The 14,638-nt window shown below is 51.4% G+C and overlaps 1 protein-coding gene across 9 annotated transcripts in view; it reads left to right on the top strand.

Moving 5' to 3' along the window:
* Positions 1-14,638, top strand: part of NOS2 (nitric oxide synthase 2) — a 106,494-nt gene that overhangs the window by 56,895 nt on the left and 34,961 nt on the right. Inside the window, exons 1-4 of one of the 9 annotated variants that reach the window (XM_021066186.2) lie at positions 4,830-4,999; positions 6,012-6,180; positions 8,820-9,137; positions 10,931-11,103. In XM_021066186.2, the coding sequence (XP_020921845.2) occupies positions 10,994-11,103 (110 nt within the window). In that variant the 5' untranslated portion in view covers positions 4,830-4,999; positions 6,012-6,180; positions 8,820-9,137; positions 10,931-10,993. Of the gene's footprint in view, positions 1-4,814; positions 5,000-5,735; positions 6,181-8,151; positions 9,138-9,243; positions 9,533-10,474; positions 10,645-10,930; positions 11,104-14,638 lie in introns of those variants that run through there. The other 8 variants (XM_084982901.1, XM_084982902.1, XR_014820299.1 and 5 more) reach the window with 8 other exon arrangements.

Raw genomic sequence — 14,638 nt, 5'->3', positions numbered from 1 at the left:
TAGTATCCCTAAGGATGCAGGTTCAATCCCTGGCCTCATTTAGTGGGTTAAGGATCCGGCGTTACTGCAAGCTGCGGCATAGATTACAAATGTGGCTTGGATCCCACGTTGCTGTGGTTGCAGCTCTGATGCCACCTCTAGCCTGGGAGCTTCCATATGATGCAGGTGCAGCTGTTAAAAAAAAAAAATTATTGAGCACCCTCTATGTGCTAGGCACAGTGCTGGTGCAACAGAGACGTGTAAGATGTGGCCTTGGCCTTGGGAGCTTGCCTCTAGTAAAGGGGACAGAGCAGCGAGCCCACTATTAGCAGAGTAGGATCAGTGTTGAGCTAGAAGGGAACTCGGGGAAGGTTAGGGATGAAAGGTCAGGGAAACCTACTAGAGGTGACAGTGTCATGAGGTAGAGCACAGTCTGAGAGGGATGCGAGTTAGTGAGGGGGGTGGGGGTGGGGGCAGGGAGCTGCCAAGAAGAGATGCCAAGAGAGAGAACAAGGTATATAAAAGTGTGGCTTGCTGGGAGCCCCCAGAGGAAGGGAGAGCCTTGAGGTGGGGACCGGGATGAGGGCAGGAGAGGCGCAGGTGTCAGATGCCACAGGCTAAGTCACGTAGGAGGAACATCCCACGGGCAGAAGGAAACAAAGCACCCCTGCATTGGGGGACCATCGGCCTCCTCTGAGAGCACTCCTCCAGGTTCTGACTCACACAAACAGCAAACCAAGTGCCTGCACCCCCTGCCCCACCCTCATTCCCACATGGAAAATATAGAGGCGGGGAAAGAAGACAGCAACTATTGCTTTTATTTCCACCACTCTTCATATTTTAGTAATTTTTTTCCTCATAGTTTTTTGTGCTGTTTTTTTTTTACGTGGTGGGGATATTTTGCACCATAATCTGGTGTGGTTACTGATACCATAAACACTATTCCTTGCCATAAAATTTTCTTAAAATGCTTCGTTTCTTTGATTGTGTAATGCTCCACCGTGACCCTGGACCCTAAAGCCGACCAGCGTGGCCTTTCTCGAGTAATGATCATGTAGGTTGTTTCTGAGTCTTATCCACAATGATGCCCTGAAAATCTTGGTGGCCAAAGTCCGGAGTCACAGGTGCGGGTCATAGCTGCATTCTGCTCTTTTGACGGGCACTCTGGTCGGGAAGGGGACTCTCCCAGGATGACCAGAAATAAGACATGCGTGAACGGGAGAAGACTCAGAACGTCCAGATATCAGAGATGGGAGGGCTCCAGAGAACCTTAATTGAGAAAACAGAAGCCCAACCAAAGATGCACAGCTATATTTAGCGAAATCTGAGAGGGTATGCTTAGCTCGCGTGGAAAGGCTTCTCTTTGGGTCACTATCCAGCATCGTCAGAGGCTGAAGTTAGGGAGAAAGTGACCAGGCACTTCTCTTCCTCCCCTGGTCTAACCCTAACCCCCTATAGTTCTGCCCACACCCCTCACTGTAGCGCATCCTGGGAACTCCAGCTGCCAGCATCTGTGTCTCTGGATCTGAGGGCTTTTCCAGAACCAGGGACAGCTACCCTGCCCACAGCAGGACTTTGGGGAGTTAATCCCACCTGTTGCCCCTGGAAGCAGTGATGCTCTTGAATTGCTGGGCAAACAGCCAGCAGCCTCCTCCTCAGATGGGACCACTCCCAGGCCTGGGTTCTACACTGTTGCCTGTGCGGTAACTGTCTTAATAGTGTACACTGGATGTCTGCCTGCCCTTGCCCTGCTGATGCCCCTGCACGTTCTAAAGAATGTACTTGCACCTGAATCTTTGACCCTTGAAGTACCACACCTTGGCACTTGCCCCAATGCCACTCCAACCAGGAAGCAGCGTGGAAGAGCAGAAAGGGAGGGTGTTCCGGGAAGCCTCAAGAAACTGGGCCCTTAAAGAAAATTCCTGCTGGGCCCGCCCCTGAGAGCTGGTCAGTTCCTCACCCGCTGTGCCCGCCCTGCCGGTGAAGTGCCAGGCTTGTGCCAGCCAGCGTGACTCATGCTCCAGGGATTCAGCGAGAAAAGCCATCTGCGTCTTGGTTCACCCTCGCTCTGTCTGCCTCAGGTGACCACCGAGGCATTCCCAGCAAAAATCGCCCTGTGTCTGTCACCCCCAAGTTAGTCAAGGTCGTACAAACTGGGGAGACCTCCGCTGGAGAGCTACGGGAATTTGTGTGACTCACGCCCTCCAGTGGTTAGTCAGCAATTGACATGGGGCTCCGGGCCAGGGTCCTGGCGAGACCTAACACCTAAGGGTATCAGAACTGGAGGATGCTTAGAGATCCTCTTTGCAGCGCCTTCCTTTGACAGGTGAGGGGCATGGAGCCCAGAGAGGGCAAGTGACAGCAAGGTCACACACAGGCACAAGTGTGGAGAAAGAGCCAAGCATGCGTGCACATCTCCTGGTGATTGCACCTTGGAGTTATTTGCCTCCTGCCTCTGTAAATTTTGTCACACCTGCATACCACCTACATTATTTGCTTAGCTATTTTTCCCTTAAATCGACTCTTTTTAACTGAAATGTAATTCTCAAATCAATTTTTATCACTTTCCACAAGTGGAACGTCAGTAAATGGTCAAAGACAGTAACCACATTAATAGATAGGATTAAAATTTAAAAATGCTACTTCAGGTACCACCCCCAGACCCCCTTTGGATTGACCATACTTTGGGAAACCTGTCTTTTTTTGTTGTTGTTTTTTAGGGCCACATCTGGGCCATATGGAGGTTCCCAGGCTATGGGTCGAATTGGAGCTGTAGCTGCTGGCCTACACCACAGCCACAGCAACACTGGATCTGAGCCCCATCTGTGGCCTACACCACAGCTCATGGCAATGCTGGATCCTTGACCTGCTGAGCGAGGCTGGGGATTGAACCTGTGTCCTCATGGATACTAGTCAGTTTTGCTGACCACTGTGCCAAGACGGGAACTCCGGAAAACCTTTCATTTGACTGAAAAGAGACCCAAGGTCATGCAGACATGGACTTGCAGCATCATGAGTAAGGACATCTGAGCACCTACTGTGTGCAGAGTGCTGAGGTTATTGGTGAGGGGAGAGCGGCCACCATGTCACCATCTAAAAGGAGCCTGCGGGGGGGAGGAGGAGAAAGGCCTGAGGGGGGTACAAGGGGGGCAGGGCCTGCTGGCCTAGAACAGGACGTGGTCCACCATGAATTGCTGGGAGACCTGGGAATGAGCTCCTCTTGGCCTCAGTTTCCCAATCTTCCAGGACGGGCACTACTAGTATCCATTGAGTGCCTGGCACTTTGCAGACATAATCTCATTTTTCCTTAGGAATATCCTACACAGAAGCTCTTACGGTCCCTTTTTGCAGCTAAAGAAATGGGTTGTGGGTGGGGTTGAGGGATCTGGCCAGGGTCACCTGGCTGAGCTGGGATTGGAACAGAGTCCACAGCCCATTTTGACCTCATAGCCCCACGTGTACAGGAGGGGAACGTGAGCCCAAATGTCACACGTCATGCAAAAATACCACCACTTAGCAAATCAGCTATTGCAGCTTTGCCCCGGGCTGCCTGGCTGCCTGGCCTAGCTGAAGCTGGGAGGCTGCTCTGATATCCTGGCCACCCTGAGGGCAGGCCGCATGACTTCTGTGCAAGCCCTGTGGGTCATCATGACAACCACATGCTGCCGCTGACGCCTTGCAGCAGTTTTCACCCCTACTGGACACTAGGTGCCAAGGGAGCTGTGCTGGAGATTCCTGGACGAGAGTGGGGGTTCCCTGGATCCGGAGAGATATGGCATCTCACTGTGCAGAACGGACATATAGCAGCAATGGAGCTTGAGGCTTTCTTCCTGGCTCGAGATGCTCTCCTCTGTCCCTTCACCCTGTCTTGGTCCTTTGGTCCTTTAAGTCCTTTAAGAGCACCCTGTGCCTGGAGGATATTAGCCTCCTTGAGTGTCCATCCTGGACAGCCCAGTGCCCTCAGCATCTAAGCTGCACAGCTGAGCACTGCTTAGAGAGGTGGAGTCAGCACATAGCCCCTCGGGGACAGCCCCCTGGCTTCAGAGCTGGGAGGATGCGGGTCTGCATTTCTTGCTGTGAAGTTTTTTGGTTTTTGTTTTTTGTTTTGTCTTTTTGTTGTTGTTGTTGTTGTTGTTGTTGCTATTTCTTGGGCCGCTCCCGCGGCATATGGAGGTTCCCAGGCTAGGGGTTGAATCGGAGCTGTAGCCACCGGCCTACACCAGAGCCACAGCAACACCAGATCCGAGCCGCGTCTGCAACCTACACCACAGCTCACGACAACGCCAGATCGTTAACCCACTGAGCAAGGGCATGGACCGAACCCGCAACCTCATGGTTCCCAGTCGGATTCGTTAACCACTGCGCCATGACGGGAACTCCGCTGTGAAGTTTTTATCCATGGGTCCGTGAGTCAGGTCACCTCTCAGAGCCTCATGCTCTGCTACAACATGCGAACCATGAGACTTTCATTACAGGGTTGTCATGAGGTTGGGTAAAGTGCTGTGCACACGACAAGAGCACAGATCCTCCATGCAGTCACTGTTTGAGTGCCTACTGTGTACCCAGGGAATGTAAGAGTAAATGTGACAGAGCCATCCTACCCTCATGGCACTTAGGCTACACTGAAGGGCGGCCCTCCTTCCCTTATTGTGGGAGTGAGGCAGACAAGGGCTGGGTCCTGAGGCTCGCCCCCTTGCCCACTAGCAAGGTGAATCCTGCATAAACAATGGCATGGGGAGAGCCTACCTTTGGGGTCTGATGATTCTGGGTTCATATCCCAGCCCTGCTCCTTACTCCCTGCTGACTAAGGCTCATTTTCCTTCTCTGAACTGCAGATTCCTCCTCTGCAGATTAGAGATAATAGTAGCTCCCTCAAAGAGCTGGTGACAGGATTCCACGGGGGCTTCTGTGAAGCAGAGACACATGGCCGGGACGCCTCCTTCCTCCGGGCCCCGTGCCAGCCTTGCATTGCACAGAGCTGGCCCCAGACGCTGGCAGGAGGGAGGACCTTCAAACCCAGGTAATCCTCAGCTCTTACCTTGGCCTGTTTCCTGCCCCCTCCCTGCTGCATCTTTGCCTTGCCCCCGGGGTGTGCTCATCTGCAGTGAAATGGGCATGAACACAGGGGCATACAGGTGGGAGTCGCCTGGAACCTGGGTCTTCAACCTGGGCCGAGCCTGAGCTGTGCCCCTTATGAGCTGAGTGACAAGGTTGCTCAGTTCTTTCTGTGTCTCTGTTTCCTTACTTGTGAAATCAGCGTAACGGTACCTTGGCAGAGGGCGGCTGGAGGACGAACTGAAATGAGGAATGGGAAAGCTCGGGCCGGTATGGTTACTGAGCAGGCGCTCCATCTGAGGCAGCTGCAATTACTCTTCTCGTGGAGGATTGTTACGACAGGAGGGTGGGGAGGAAAAGGACTCCAGGACAGGCTCCAGGTGCAGGGGCTTTGCTCCCCCAGGGCTGAGTCCTGGCTCTGCCCCTCGCAGCAGGTGGCACAATGGAGGGCAGGCAAAGGGGGCCTCCAGCCTGGGAAGTAGAACTCCAGCGTTTTAGCCTTGCCACCACCTGACTGTGTGATCTCACACAAGTCATGCGACTTGGCTGAGCCTCAATTTCCCACCTATAAAATGGGGCTAATAGTAATAATATTAAGTATAATTAATAATCCTAACAGCCTGTTGTGTGGGTTAAACAATCGATACATATAAGAACCTTGTTGAGTAAGTGTTCTCTCTGACCATTGTTTCTGTAAAAAGAGCTTCAAAGTTGCCGATTCCCACTGGCCAGCTGGACTGAGGCATCTTCACAACTTGGCATGGGGACAGATTGACTTTATTTGATGGAAAATCAGTACCAGGATGATGAGGCTGAGAAATGCCAGTGCTGGTTGTTATCGGCGTGGTGCCCGTGATGTGCTGATAAGGAAGAGAGGAGGGTGTTTCTCTACAGCAGCTCAGAAGCTCTGTCCCCAGGGAGGGCCACCTGTCCCCCCCGTCTGCACTTCAGGGTGCTCTTTGATTTCTCCTCGGCAGCGTTCACCTGCCACATCCATCGTCAACAGAAGGCCAGGAATGCAGCCTGTTGGGTGAGCAGGGCCAAGGGTAAGGCAGGCCCAGAAAGCACAGGACAAGCAGAGAAGGAAATCCATGACAACCTGCAGGATGGGAGCCAGCCCTGGACACTGCAGACTAGAGCCCTGGGGTAAGCATCAGGTCCCACTGTTTGGCCCAGCTCAGAGACTGCCTGCTGTGTGACAATGGGGAATCTCTGTGTGTCACAGTTCTAACCGCTATCTGTGTGTGTGTGTGTGTGTGCGTGTGTGTGTTCAGGGCTGGGGGTCGAATCAGAGCTGTAGCTGCTGGCCTACACCACAGCCACAGCAACGCCAGATCCACGCCTTGTCTGCAACTACACTGCAGCTCATTGCAATGCCAGATCCTTAACCCACCGAGCAAGGTCAGGGATTGAATCCGTGTCCTCATGGATCCTAGTCAGGTTCGTTACTGCTAAGCCACGACAGGAACTCCCCTTATCTCTATCTTTATTCCTCTCTTTGCTTTTGGTAATTAAGAGAGTACTGGGGGGAGTTCTCCTGTGACACAGTGAGTTAAGGATCTGGCATTGTCACCGCAGTGGCACAGGTGGCTGCTGTGGTGTGGGTTCAGCCCCTAGCCCAGGGACTTTCCATATGCACAGGCACAGCCAAAAAAAAAAAAAAAAAAATCTATCTATATAGATAGATAGATAGATAGATAGATAGATAGGTAGACAGACAGACAGACAGATAGATAGATAGATAGTGACGATCAGGCTGGCAACCTGAGCAGAATGCCAAGGAATAGGAAAAGGAAATAAATGGTTACAGGGCCCTGACTCCAGGGGCCCTTGATTGGCACCACTCATCATTCGTTCTGATTCATTCATCAGTCATTCAGCTTGTATTTCCCCAGTGCCTACTCTGTGCCAATCATTAGGTATTGGGGATATTGGGTGGTGGGGACAGAATGGTCTCTCACCCCCAGGGGCTCCTGATTTAGTGGGGACAGTCAGGAGACTTGGATTACTGCCTGGCTCTGCCACAGACTCATCTGAGACTCTAGGGGCCTCGATTTCCACACCTTTTGTGGCGGGGAATCAAAGGAGGCAGTGGAGAGAAGTTGGCAACAGGATAATGAGGCCATGGAGACACTGGCCACTGCATTTGGGAGAGGTCCTCTTCATCAGGGTGGGAGCATCTAAGAGAGTAAGTGACCCCAGGCACCAGCCTCAAGAGAAGGGCAATGTACACACGTCCTGGGATTTCGCTGCCCACACAGCTGAAGTCCAACGGTCACATGTTTCATAGATTAAATAACTGAAGCAAAACCCATCAGGCATTCTGATGCCAAATAGATGGGATCTAGAGGATCCCTGAAGGACCCTAGTAGTACCCATATCACAGGATTGTTGGAGGAGTTAATACATGTATTTGCTGCAGATATAACTAGAATATGTGGAAGCAGTTACAGGGAACAGGGGCAGAGTGAGGCAAACTCCTAATCATCCCTCAAAACCCTGCCCTAGTGTCCTCTCTGCTGTGAACCTTACCTGAGCAATGAATGCACTTTCAGCTTCTTCAGCCATGCCTTCCCTCCATCACTGCATGTTTCACTCCATGCTATAATTAGCCATTCTTTTCTCTAAGTTTGGTCCTCCCTGAGCCCAAGGACTCTATCTTTCCCCAAGCAGTATTAGTTTCCTGAACTGAACTGTCTAGAGCCTAAAAGAAGAATGGTTTGGGGAGCTTCCATCTGGCTCAGTGGTTAACGAACCTGACTAGTATCCACGAGGGTGCTGGTTTGATCCCTGGCCTTGCTCAGTGGGTTAAGGACCTGGTGTTACCATGAGCTGTGGTGTAGGTCACAGACAAGACTCGGATCCAGTGTTGCTGTGGCTGTGGCTGTGGTGGGCAGCTGCAGCTCTGATTAGACCCCTTGCCTGGGAATCTCCATGTGCCACGGGTGCGGCCCTTAAAAAAAAAAAAAAAAGAAGAATGTCTTTGATATGTTGAAACTCATCATAGTCTACTCCTATTTTTCTTTTTCTTTTTCTTTTTTTTTTTTTTTTGTCTTTTTGTCTTTTGTTGTTGTTGCTATTTCTTGGGCCGCTCCCGCGGCATATGGAGGTTCCCAGGCTAGGGGTTGAATCGGAGCTGTAGCTACCGGCCTACGCCAGAGCCACAGCATCGCGGGATCCGAGCCGCGTCTGCAACCTACACCACAGCTCATGGCAACGCCGGATCGTTAACCCACTGAGCAAGGCCAGGGGTGCAACCCCGCAACCTCATGGTTCCTAGTCGGATTCGTTAACCACTGCGCCACGACGGGAACTCCTACTCCTATTTTTCATTCATTCATTCTTTCATTCCCTCAAAGAGATCTTTGACTGCCTATTCATGACTTTACTCAGTTTTTTCTATCTCAGACAAATTCAATTGATTACAATTCTGCATTTAATTTGGGAAATGCAGGAACGAAATGAATGGATTGTGACAGCAGTGTGTTGGGATGGTGAGATCAGGGGTGGGCTTTTTTCCCTTCATTTTCTACTCTTTGCTAGTAGAGTTGTTACTTTATTTTCATAATGAAACAACTCATACCCCATAAGAATATACGGAATTATAAGGAAGTATAAAGAAATTAAAATGTAATTTCTGTTAAAAGAAAGGATTGTTCCCCCTGTAGAAAATAATTCTTCCTGCAGTTCTACCATAGCTTACTTAGAGCTAAAGTGTGAGACCTTAGTGACACCAACATCTGAGAGGTCTCTCTGTTGTTTCCCCTCCCTTCCCGAAACCTCAGGGTGAATATTTCAGGGACCTATTTGGAACACTGGCATGGCCCAGCATCACTGGCCTTCTGTAACCTGGGCCTTTTCCTGTGTGTTCCATGCTGTCAATATTCCTCAGCTTATCCTGGACTTCTGCCACAAACTGCAAAACCGAGAGGCAGGACAGGAATTAACCTGAGTGCTCCCTGCTGAGGAAAAAAAAAAAAAAACAAACCCAGAAGCTGAAGATAAGGCAGCATGGCTGAGCTAAATAAAACCCGACTCCACGATGACTCCTTTATTGGACTCACTGCCCTGCTGATGAGCCTTGGACCCCAGACCAGGAAGAGGTGGGTTTGCTGAGTATGTACTGCACGGAGTGATGTAACAGCAGGATCCAGTCACCCACAGGCCATGAGTCCAAGTCATAAATTAGCTAACTGTATACTGGACCAGGGACACTCCCTTCGGGAAAAAAAGAGAGAGAGAGAGATGTTTATGCAAAACCGTCCCCCTGGATGGCATGGGATGGATATAAATACTTCTTAGCTGCCGGTGTAATCATAACTTTGCAGTGAGTTAGAGACTGAGGCTCTCTGGCCCCAGGGCACTGCTTGTTTGAAACCTCTCGGCCACCCTTGGTGAGGGGACCTGGCAGCTACAGACGGTTCCAAAGTTCTCGAGTTGCTGATCCCCCCAAGTTTGCTTGTCCGCACCCTGCAGAGGCAGCGAGGCCAGCTGCAAGGTGAGTTGTCTTCACTTCTGGGGACGCTGCTGTGTTGAGAGGGTTTGGCTTCTTCCTGTTTGGGAAGGCTCGAAAACCATGGGACTTTTCTGCCTACAGAGGTAAACTGGTGGAAAATCTAAAAAAACACCAACATGAGGTTTGGCCGTTTGAATAGCGCATCTTGTTCAGATTTTTTTTTCTTTTTTTTTTTCCTGCAAAGTTAGCTGCGGTCACTGCATTTTGAGGAAAACTTTTTTGGAGAGTGGGGAGTAATCTGCTAAGAATTCTTTTTGAATGTTAATGATACTGTTCAGCCCTTATAACATGAACTTTTCCCTTCCCGAATACATTGCGCCAAGGTGAATATTCTTGGGAGCTGCCATTGTGGCTTAGCGGGTTAAGTACCTGATGTTGTCTCTGTGAGGATGGGGGTTCCCCGGGGGTTAAAGATCCGGTGTTGCTGAAAGCTGCAGTGTAGGGTGCAGATAGAGCTCGGATCTGGCGTTGCCCCACGCGGCTGCGTCATAGGTCGCAGCTACAGCTCTGATTCCCTGGCCTGGGCATTTCCATATGCCACAGGTGTGGCCTTGCAAAGAAAAGAGAAAAAAAGATGAATGTTCTTAAGCCCATTTTATGGATGCAGAAATGAATGATTAAATAACTTGACCCAGAGCATATAACTAGTAAAACCAGGATTCGAACCCAGACTGGGCGCCCTAGGATTCTTAAACAGGCCACATCATCGCACTGAGTCCAGGTGCAAAGGCGTTTCCCAGTGAAGAGGTTATGCTGGGGGGCGAGTCCAGACCAGTCCTGGGCCTCCACTTAGGGCTTCTTTTTCGGTCTTTCTTAAAGGAGGTGATCTCAAATACTGAGAATTGAGCACATTTTTTCCACAAATAACGATCCCTCCCCCACAGTAAAGATGGAGTCAATGATAGCAGTGACGACAGCTGCCCTAAGAGGAAGGCAGCTATGACTTGCCTGCTTTCCCCAGAGAAGGGTGCAAAGTGACAGTTGCTAATTAGAGCTGCTGGAAGCATCCTGGAGGGCCTGGCAGAGGCGCCAGTATTTCAATGACCAGCAGGCTTCTCCCTACCTTGCCTCGGGTCAGCAATGAAGCTCACCAGGTCAGATGAGCCAGCAGGTCCCATGCAGGAGGTTCACAGGGGGTGTGCTCTGTGCTCCTTGAGTTACGGGTCCAGCGTTTTCCCTTTAGATGGTTATGTGGCTTTGTAGACTCACAGTCCATAGGATCCTCACATGCACCTTCCAAATAGGAACAGAGGTTAGAAAGCTCCGAAGAAGTAGCTGTGCAAGACACCTGTTAGCTTCGGTAAACTAACCACACCTAGAAGGCCCAGTTCTATAAACTTGTCCTCAGCCTCCCATCACAGTCTCCTTCTCCTTCCTCAGCCCAACAAGAGGAACCTCCGAGTTTAAATCCAGATAAGTAACGTGCTTTGCAACACTGCAGAGATGGCCTGTCCCTGGAAATTTCTTTTCAAGGCCAAATCCAGCAGGTTTGACCTGACTGAGGAAAAGGACATCAACAACAACCTGGAAAAGTTGCGCCAGGCTTCATCCAGGTAAGCGCTTCCCTGCAGCCCCCGCCTGCTGGTCTTTCTGGGTTTGCTTGCCTTCCTGGCTCTGCACCACCGACTCAGAATTCCTCTCTGCTCCTGGCTTCTCGCAGGAGGTCTGCTTTCGCCAGATGCTTCTGGGCTGTCCCTATTGGAATGTGATGCAGCCACTGTTTACTGGGCATCTCACTGCCTAACACTGCATGGAGAAGGAAGGGCCATGGCACAGTCCTGGGGGGAGAAGATGAAAAGGGGGTACAGATACCGGACTTGAGAATGCGAGGCAGTAGAGCCCAATGGCTAGAACTGGCACAGCAGCCCGGCCAACATCCCTTCCCATTCTCCAGTGTGCGAGCCTCACCGGTGGTCTGATATTTTGTTTGTTTGCTTGTTTGTTTCGTACTGTCTTTCATCATGTTCCAACCCAAGAGATTGGACATAGTTCCCTGTGCTGTATAGTGGGGCCCTATTGCTTATCCATTCTAAATGTAACAGTTGGCATCCATGAACCCCATACTCCCCGTCCATCCCACTGCCTTTCCCCTCCCCCCAGGCAACCACAAGTCTGCTCTCCATGGCAGTGATCTGTTTCTGTTTTGTAGGTAGGATCATTTGTACCATGTTTTAGATTCCACATACAAGTGATATCATATGGAATCTGTCTTTCTCCTTCTGACTTACTTCACTTAGTATGAAAACTCTAGTTTTATCCATGTTGCTGCAAATGGCATTATTTTGTCCTTTTTTATGGCTGAGTAGTCTTCCATAGTATATATGTACCACATCTTCTTAATCCACTCATCTGTTGATGGACATTTAGGTTGTTTCCATGTCTTGGCTACTGTGAATAGTGCTGCCATGAACATAGGGGTGCATGTATCTCTTCGAATGAATGTTTTATCCAGACAGATACCCAGGAGTGGGATGGCTGGATCCTATAGTAGTTCTACATTTAGTTTTCTGAGGCACGTCCATACCGTTTTCCACATATTTTGAATATCAACCTGGTGATGCGCACTGGGGCATTAGAGAAGCCGTCCGGAGCCCTGTGCTGGTCTGCACTCGCTGGCTCTGGGCTGTCCCCCACCGGCGGTGTGACCTAGGACAGGTGAACTTCTCTGAGCCTCAGCTCTCATCTGCAGTATGGGGAACCCACGCAACCGGTCCTGCAGCCTTTTAAGGATGAAATGAGAGTGTGCGTGCAGGGCAGTGAGCAGTGTGCCCACATGTGGCAGCCCGCAGCAAATGTGAAGGTTATTATACCTCACTGGGCGCTCGCTCTAGGCCAGGGCTACCCAGGGCGCTTCCTCTACTGCCCTGGGGTTCTGTGAAGTACAAGCTATTGTCTCATTTTCCAGTTAAAGGGATAGAAACTACGTAAGAGTGGTTTCCCCTGACCACTAATTACAGAGTTGGAATTTGAACACCACCCTCCACCCCCTTGCCTCTTGTAGGAGAAGCAAGCCTGAGACAGAACCGAGAGAATGAGAGGGCCAGTCAGTGGACAGGCTCCCACAGCCGGGAGAGCTCACCGCCGTGAACTTGAGGCTGAGGCTTACTCCAGCGGATAGCATGAAAGCCCCACCCGAACCAAAGCCCCAGGCCACACAGGGCAGCCACACAGCCCCCCAGCCGCACAGCCCCAGGGGAGCCTTTCCCCTGGACTATAGCAGGCAGGGCACCCCCCAGGGTGGGCAGCTGGGCACCCCAGGGAAGCGGTGCCAGTAAGAGCAATAAGCAGGTGGCTTTACCACTTAATAGCTTTGTGACCTTTGGCAAGTCCTCATCTGTAAGAAGGGAGTAGGGAGCCCTGTTCCGTGGGGTTGTGCTGAGAATGAAATGAGTTTTCCTAGGTAAACACAGCGAGTCAGCGCTCAGTCAGCGGCATGTGTTGCATTGTGATTGCCGTTGGCAGTAGGACAGTAGGACGAGGCTGAGCAACATGGGTCCCCTCTGAGAGCGTCAAGGGAATGAGCTGCTCATTGTGCACTTGGAAGAATGGAGAGGACGCAGGGAGGTGAAGAGAGGCGTCGAAGACACTCCAGGGAGGGGGCAGGGTGGGCAGACTCAGAGACAGAAGCAAGTGGGACTGTGCTCAGGCCAGGAGGCGAGGGCGGGGTGGGAGTGGGGGGCTAGGATAGGAGAGGCCAGGCCAGAGCAGGGGCCTTGAACGCCGAGCCCCAGGGTTTGGACTTGCTCTGCTTGGCAGCGGGAGCCATTGTAGATTCTCAAGCAAGATCCCCCAGATATAGTGTGTGGGCTGAACTGGAGGAGGGAACATTTAAAGCCAGGAGGTCTGGACTGTGGTGGCCCGAGTGGCCTAGAGCTGAGAACCCAGGGTTGGATTGCTTCTAGACGACCTCCTGGTGCTCTGGATGCAAATGCTGCAGACTGACAGCAGCTTCATCATCCTCCTGGGGTCTCGGGGGTGGGGGGGGGGGGCGAGCGCCTGATCACCGGGAATCTGCTTTGACTCTTCTTGGTCACCCCTTCCTTCTCTTCACCTCATGGCTGCAGCCCCTGCCAGCCTCCCCCGACTGCAGCCCCACACTGGCTCTGACCTCCCTAACTCCAGCTCGACTTCTAGCGAGTCTTGCTCCTGCTCTAGAGTCTGCAGGGGCTCCCCACTGTCTGTCACCATGCTGAGGCTTGACTGCAGGGTTCTGTATGAGCACCCCTCCCAGAGAGACGGTCCACCCCACCTGCTCAGCCAGGCCTCCCTCAGTTTCCCAGCGTCTGTACAGAGCACATTTCCTCCTTGATGCATCCAGACCCAGTCCATCCCCTGTCTCTCAAGATCATCCTGAATCCCCCTCCTCCGCTAGCCCTTGCAGTGTGGCCTACAGCCCGTATCCCTCAATCCCAGACCCTCTAATGGCACAGACTTGGGGTTTTGGACCATTCAGGAGACCTGAGCTGTCGAGTGGGCTGAAGTGACCCGAGGCAAGGTAGGGAGGAAGCCTGCTGGTCACTGAAATATTGGCACCTCTGCCTGGCCCTCCAGGATGCTTCCAGCAGTTCTAATTAGCACTTGACCTATCCATCTTTTGAAGCAGAGCTGGGCTGGGCTGTTAGAAGAGCTCAAATCAGTTATGTGAAATGATCGAGAGAAAACCTCATATTAAGTCATTTCACCCTCCCAGCCATCGATGAGGAAGGAACTTTCGTTATCCTCCTCCCGGAACGATGGGGACTCTGAAGGCTAGAAAGTGTGAGTCATTCTTCCGATGGCATGGTTAGCAAGTGACAGAGCCAGGAGTCAAACCTGGGCCTTCCGGCTTCTGATCACGACACTGGCTGGCCTGCTTTGGGAAGCGGGCATGTTCCAGTCCATTAACAATGATTTGCTGAGGGCTAGTCCTCTGGCATTGTGCTGGGGGGTCGGGGGATGTCAGCGAAGCCCGTCTGTTTATCCGTTAAGCAAATAGTAAATCGAGCCACTTATTAATTGCAAACAGGGTAGCTAAAAAGAACAGCCAATGTTGATTAAGTCTTTATTACTGTATCAGTAACGAGGCAGGAGCTAATATTAGCCTCATTG

Source organism: Sus scrofa, chromosome 12 (genome assembly GCF_054392235.1).
Source record: "Sus scrofa isolate SSC_HxYL_T2T_F1_AM1 chromosome 12, Sscrofa_HxYL_maternal_Yorkshire_Landrace_v2.0, whole genome shotgun sequence".
Lineage (NCBI taxonomy): Eukaryota > Metazoa > Chordata > Mammalia > Artiodactyla > Suidae > Sus > Sus scrofa.
The sequence above is the reverse complement of the archived record's forward strand: the minus strand, read 5'-3'. Positions and strand labels throughout refer to the sequence as shown.